Here is a 7244-nt window from a genome sequence, read left to right on the forward strand (position 1 = left end):
AGTACATGTCAGATAAGAAATGTCATATAACAGTCATGATGGAAACAGAAGATTTGTCAGTAAACTTTCCAAATGTCGGAGACACACAGAGACACTGAGGCTGCATTTACGAAGGTAGCCGAATTCACATATTTTTTACCACTAATTTGTATTTTGACCAATCCCATTAGACCTTTTCACATCAGATCTTTTTCAGAGCTGTTCTCGATTGGTCAAAAGACCAATTAGTGAGGGGAAAAAACTGAATTGGGCTGCTTGTGTAAATGCAGCCACACACACACACACACGCACACACACACTGGTAGTAAATGGTAGGAATTTCAGTAAAACATATGCTATTGTGCTACCTTAGAGTTTTAAAGCATACTATGCTCTATGCCCAGCCATCATGTTGCTTGCTATGACTACATGACTACAACAATCTAAGCTTGTCAAGAGTTTAGTTTTGTACTGCTCTGATGAGACATATTGTCTTTTCACATGTATAGTAACATGCTTCTCAAAACAAGCTTTTTGTGGAGTATATTTGGCCGACATTAATAACCAAAAATGTGTTGCATTATAACAGTATTTGACAAGCAAACACTCGGAGTACCATCGAATCTGTGAAATGTAAGTGTTTAGGTCAGGTGAAATGTATTACACACCGATACAATTGATATAAGTCATGGCCTTTTAAACTTGCAAATTACAATACATACTGTGTGTGTGTGTGTGTGTGTGTGTGTGTGTGTGTGTGTGTGTGTGTGTGTGTGTGTGTGTGTGTGTGTGTGTGTGTGTGTGTGTGTGTGTGTGTGTGTGTGTGTAACCCAAGTCTGTATGTGTGATGCAGAAAAGACAAGGAGGCGGCACCTCTTGACCACACCTGACCTTTAATTGGCCTTGTTCACAGTTTCAAAAGATGATACTTGCACACAACTATGAGCAAATAGGACTACAAGTTAGTAAAACGTTTATTTTTTTCTAAGACTAAGAATACTTATTTTCATTGTAAAAACGGAATAAAATAATGACTTTGATACCGCTAGGACACTGAACCCTATGTTGAGGTTTGAAGTCACACGGCCCTCATCTGTCTCTTGATTATTAGAAATTAACACAGCTTGATAATAAACTAATATTTCCTACTGATATTCCCAATATTCCCTAATATCTCAGATATTCCCTACTGATAAAGGAATTTATATGTTTAAAGTAATGATTAAAGTATTCCACCCTGTAATCATATAATTGTATGAAATTTGTTAGTCATAATTTAATAATGTGTGTGACTAGACCATTGTGTTACTATTTCGCAATATGAGCTGGTAGGGCCTTACAACCTCTGGGGAATTGGTCAAAGCTATAAAATAGTTCAGTTAGAACATTGGGATAAAAAATCTCATTACACCTGCTGACATTCAGATGAGCAGGGCAGCAAGGCCGATGACTTTCAGCATGGCTCAATGTTTAACAGGATACGTTGCCAACGTCATGAATTCGTTTTGGATTTCATTTTTAAATTAGATTTAATCGAAATGAACAGCACCCCATCTGGAGCAGCCCTCAGAAGGGAATGTCTGCCCTGTTCATATTACACACATATCTGAGCTTTGGGCTAAGTTGATAACCGTGCAGCTTGTAGCGTCTTGTCTAGGACACGGGGTTGAGGGGCCTCTGCACTATACTGAAATGGTTTGCGTTTGTTGGTTGAACAAGGCTCAATACTCCCCCCTCCATGGAAGCATTACTTTCCCAAATATATCAGCACTCAGAAATGTTTGCTTTACCTCCTCTGGCTGGTGATTGTGCTAAACGCCTCTCATTATTTGTTACAATGTGTTCATGGCGATACTGATTGCTGAATCATTCGGCCTCTGGCAAAATGGTAGGACTTAGTCGGAATGAAAGCACCATTGAAATGTTTATCAGAGAAAAATCTGTGTTTCGAATCAGTCTTAAAAGGCACATTGTCTGGAGCGTGGTGGTCTCTGGTCTGGGTCCTGTTCATTTGGGCACACAACGGAACACGTTTTAAAATGTTTTTGCCAAAGCAAATGAAAACAAACCAGTTACAGTACTTCCTTTCTGTTTGTCTGTTTTTGTCCATTTGGTGCCTAATCAACACAACCCTGGTGTTTTTCTAAAGTAGGGTGATGGGTAACATATATGCCAAACTTTGAGGAAGGAAGATAGGAGGGGGATTCTATTTCTCTAAACTGTATGTTTGAATAACCTAAAATAGAATTGTGATTTAATTCAAATTAACGACAGTAGAGCAGTTCCCAGAGCAACAATGCCTTAACCACTACACCATATTAAATAGTATTTTTTGTAAAATAATGAAAATAGAAATTAAAGCGACAACACTAACACGCTCATAAAAACATTACAGACATTCCATTTAGACACACAATTCCACAATATGATGTTTCAACGTCACAATATAGAAGGGCTCAGACAGACTGAAGACAAGTATCAGAAAGTATATCTTTAAGGCACTTACAGTAATAAATGTTTCCATAGTTCAAAAGCAAGGTTGATTTTTAAGGCCCGCAAATTGTTTCACTTCAGCATTTAGGTTCTGCCACTGTCCAGTTAGCAGAATTAGTGTCAATGGGTTTCTGATATGTATAGTTTTCATTTGTGGCACAAATCAATCAACTGGATAACCAATACAATTTAAAAGAATACCTCTTCATCATATATTTGTACATATGAACATTGGCAAAGCAAGATGGCATATTGCCTGACAATATGACTCTTGGTTGATCTGTGTCGACACCTGACCGACATGATAGACGTTAGTGTGTTGACCACTGTGTAAATTAATTCATTGCGAGGCCCTCAGTCTAGTTTTGAAATATACATTGCGAACTGAGCACTTTGCCTACACTGCTTCTGATTGTTACATTTCATGAGATGGAATCAAAAAGTTGTTTTCTTTCAAACTTTGTCAAGGAAGGCCTGTTTTGTGAATATGAGTTATTTATTTGTTTCTCTCTTGTTCAACAATACTTTGTGCTGATAGGGCAAGATCTTTATCATCATGGCGGAATAAAGTATTTGGCCCTCGGTAGCTTCCATGGTTCCCATAGTTATCAATGAAATACGTTTTTCAAGGTTTTTCGATACATGTTGTGGATTAAAAACGGAAATGCCAAGATTGATGTCAATTTGCATTTAACCAGTGATCCATTATTTATTTTTTAAAATTTTATGTTGTTGGCAATTCTACGAGAATGGGATGTTTCACCTCACAGATAAAAAAAAATAATAATCTAATGGACATTATTATACAGCTTGCACACATACTGTAGGTCTATTAGGTGAAATAAATGAGTTGTATATGTTTGAGTAGATGAGGTGAAATGATTGTAATACATACACACACGCTCAAGTGTAACCCTGACAGTACTGCAAAAATAACTTGTTCAATAGAAATATAACATTTAACATCAAGCTAAATGGCTAGTCAAAAAATGTAAACATCGGAAGCGTTTGATCATTTTTGGTTAAAACTCTTGATAGAAAATATGTGAATTAAAAAACAGCACATTTGTGTTAAATAATAACCTCCTCTTGTACAATACAAATCATGCTGAAAATGACCTTTTTTCTTTCTGTTACCTTTTTAAATAGATTGATAAAAACAGTACAAAAAAATGCTGTCTTATAAAATACAGGTTTATCTTTCTTTTAAAACTAAAGGCTCCTTGCACATTGCACAGCATTTTAAACTATTTTTTACTGAATAACAAGCTGATGTTAACTTCCCTCACAGCGAGAGTTAAGGCTCGGTGAGGCTTTGCTCCCATGCTTTTTCACATTGATTTCACTTTCATACTGTCAAATCATCTGACCTTGCCCTGCTGCTGGCTTTGCTTAAACTGCTGAGTGGTCTGGTGTCTGCTATCGTGTCGGTAGCCTCAATGTCGGGGTACGCGGGGCCCTCGTCCTCGCCGCTTTCCGGTAGGACCCTCACCTCCGCCCCAGTGGTCTGGATGTAGGAAGGCAAAGACTCGTCGTACACTTTAGAGACGTTCTCACTTTCCACCTGGTAAGGTACGGGCAGCCTGCCTGCCTCCATGCCCACCTCTGTTAAGGGGAAGAAGTGCGATGCGGGCTTGTCCTCCTCCAGTTGCCGGTAGCCCTTGGCCTTCTGGATGGACGACACAGCCATGGAGTGCAGGCTCTTTTCCTCAGGAGGGCTCTGGTCTTCGCCGTCCAGACCGCCCTGGGTCTGGGGCGGCGGCTTTCGGAATACGAAGCGGATCTTCTTCAGGCCCAGGTGGCTGATCTCCACAAAGTTGAGGAAGAGCGAGACGCATGCCACGGCCAACATGAAGATGATGAAGACAGTCTTCTCGGTGGGGCGCGACACGAAGCAGTCCACGGTGTTGGGGCAGGGCCAGCGGCTGCACTGGTACAGCGGCAGGATGCGGAAGCCGTACAGGAAGTACTGGCCCACCACGAATCCCACCTCGAATAGCGTCTTGAAGATGATGTGGCAGATGTAGGTCCTCAGCAGGGTGCCCTCTAGCCTGAACTTCTTGCTGCCCTTCGTGCTGGTCTCCTTGGTGGTGCGCACACTGCCCTGGTCAGGCGCTAGTGGCAACCTCTCCTCACTCAGCTCCTGCTGGCGGTTCAACTCAGCCTCCTCGCGCTCCTTGCGCTTCTCCTCCATGTGGACATAGTGCACAGCGTGGCCCACGTACACCAGCGAGGGTGTAGACACAAAGATGATCTGGAGAACCCACAGACGGATGTGCGAGATGGGGAAAGCCTCGTCGTAGCACACGTTCTCGCAACCAGGCTGCTGAGTGTTGCACACGTAATCCGACTGCTCGTCGCCCCACACAAACTCAGCGGCTGTGCCCAGGATGAGGATCCGGAAGATGAAGAGCACTGTGAGCCACACCCTCCCAATCACCGTCGAGTGTTCATTTACTTCCTCTAATATGTTTCCCAAGAAGCTCCAGTCACCCATGATCAACAATCAGCGCTACATATTGAGGTTTGGAGAAGAGAAAAGCAAGTTATAAATCAATCTGACAACAAAGAATCCTTGTGTTGCATTCACAACTCTCCTTTGTCGACCCCCATATAACAACCAAAAATGTTCTTTATAGCTAGCTACAGCAATGATGAGCCACTCACTCACTCTTTGTCAAATCCAGAGAGCGCAAACACAAAATCTCTGCATGCCTCTTTGCCTCACCCCAAATGACTAAAACCAACAGTCCAAAAGCACATTTTAGCTACAAACACCATAGCAATAAACACCCTAACTCTCTAAACTCTATATAAATAATCAATCCCAGGATAGATTATTCCAGAAACACGAATATAATATTGGTGAAAGTTAACAAATGGGCAACTTGCCACAGTGAGAGCTCCAGTGTAGTTGTGTTCCCCTTCTCTTGGCGCCCAATGGTGTGAAGTGAACTTTTTTCCTCTCTCTTTCCCACCTAAGGCCCCTAGTCCTTGTCGCACCACTGAGCAGAAGTGAATGAATTGAGTCTGATGGTTGGTTTTTAGTTTGCTGCAATATTTAAGCTGGGAGCCAGACAGCCTTTATTCACCGGGCGATGTGTGGTGACGCAGAATACAATGGGATCACCCAACACAAACAGGAATGTATGGGACACCGCAGTTGGGAATGATACCAACTCATGTAGTGTACAATATACATGGTGTGTCCTATTGAATGGTTTTATATTAGGGAGGGGAAGGAGGACAGGCAAGGCACATCCTAATGAGGTTGCTGCCGACAATAAAGCTGTTTACTGACTTGGTTAGACAGAGAGATATATCAACTGATGTAGATTGTTTATTGGATGAATTAGACATTTCATGTGGAATGTACTGTGATCAGCAACAAATAATATACTGTACACTGTTCTGAAATGTGTGTGATTTTTGGGGGGAGAAAGTTTACATTTTGATTGTAAGGTCAGGTCATCCTTGTTTCTGTGGGCTTTTATAAATGCCTAGGAATGTATGATCTAACATTTCAGCAAAAAAAAACAGGACTTTGGTTTGCTCATAATCAAAATAAATATTGGTAACACTTTAGCATCCAGGTATAAAGCTTTTCCAATTTTGTTCTTGGATTTTACTATGTCAAAAAGGTAAGGTGTTGGTTTGGTCAGCTGTGATCCACAAAAATGCAAACTGAGATGTGGGGACAACGGTATTCTTCTACCGTCTAAACAGTTTATCTTATGATGTTCCCAGGAAACTGTAAGCAGACCAAATGTTATAAAGAGACAAAAGACTTAACAATGATTTGCTAATGTTCATTTATTTGCAATTTGTCTTCCAACCATTTCCACTACATCTGTGTATATGGATGTTCATCAAGATATCGTACACTCAATGGCTAAAAGTGTCCCTCAGAGACAACAAGGAACTTTACAGCAGCTATTTCAGATGTACAGATATCTCGGTAGAAATATGCACATATTTGCCTAAAATGACATACCCAAATCTAACTGCATGTAGCTCAGGACCTGAAGCAAGGATATTCATATTTATGATACCATTTGAAAGGAAACACTTTGAACTATTTGGAAATGTGAAATGACTGTAGGAGACTATAGCACGTTAGATCTGGTAAAAAATAATAAAAAGAAAAAAACTAATTTTTTCTACTTTTTTTGTACCATCAATTTTTAAATGCAAGAGAAAGGCCATAATGTATTATTCCAGCCCATGCGCATTTTAGATTTTGGCAGCAGTGTATGTGCAAAGTTTTAGACAATGAACCATTGCATTTCAGTTCCACATTTTGAATCAAGACTGCCCAAATGTGCCTAATTGGTTTATTAATAACTTTTCAAGTTCCTAACTGTGCACTCTCCTCAAGCAATAGCATGGAATTATTTCACTGTAATAACTACTGTAAAGTGGACAGCGCAGTTAGATTAACAAGAATTTAAGCTTTCTGCCAATATCCGATATGTCTATGTCCTGGGAAATGTTCTTGTTACTTACAACCTCATGATAATCGTATTAGCCTACGTTAGCTCAACCGTCCCGCGGGGACCCACCAATCCTGTAGAGATGTTAACCTCTCATGACCATGGTTTATTACCCAAATACAGTTACTATGTAATGTAGTAAAATGGTATCAGAGCTGGAAAGCGCGAAATTACCTATTCCCGTTATTACCATGTTATTGCAAATGTATTCTGCGCCATAGAATGCAACCAATACTTCTGTATTGCTATTATTGTATTTGTCTATGAATTATTTTTATT

The 7244-nt window shown here is 40.4% G+C and overlaps 1 protein-coding gene across 1 annotated transcript; it reads right to left on the reverse strand.

The window, feature by feature from the left end:
* Nucleotides 1-855: 855 nt before the first annotated feature.
* On the reverse strand, nt 856-4984 carry LOC109890119 (gap junction alpha-8 protein-like). Its single transcript, XM_031824524.1, has one exon. The coding sequence runs from the start codon at nt 4967-4969 to the stop codon at nt 3821-3823; it is 1149 nt and encodes a 382-aa protein (XP_031680384.1). The 5' UTR covers nt 4970-4984; the 3' UTR covers nt 856-3820.
* Between the last annotated feature and the right edge of the window lie 2260 nt (nt 4985-7244).

Source organism: Oncorhynchus kisutch, linkage group LG5, assembly GCF_002021735.2.
Source record: "Oncorhynchus kisutch isolate 150728-3 linkage group LG5, Okis_V2, whole genome shotgun sequence".
Taxonomy (NCBI): domain Eukaryota; kingdom Metazoa; phylum Chordata; class Actinopteri; order Salmoniformes; family Salmonidae; genus Oncorhynchus; species Oncorhynchus kisutch.

Coding starts and splice junctions, on each gene's coding strand:
- LOC109890119 (XM_031824524.1), bottom strand. CDS start 4,969: ATGGGTGACTGGAGCTTCTTGGGAAACATATTAGAGGAAGTAAATGAA.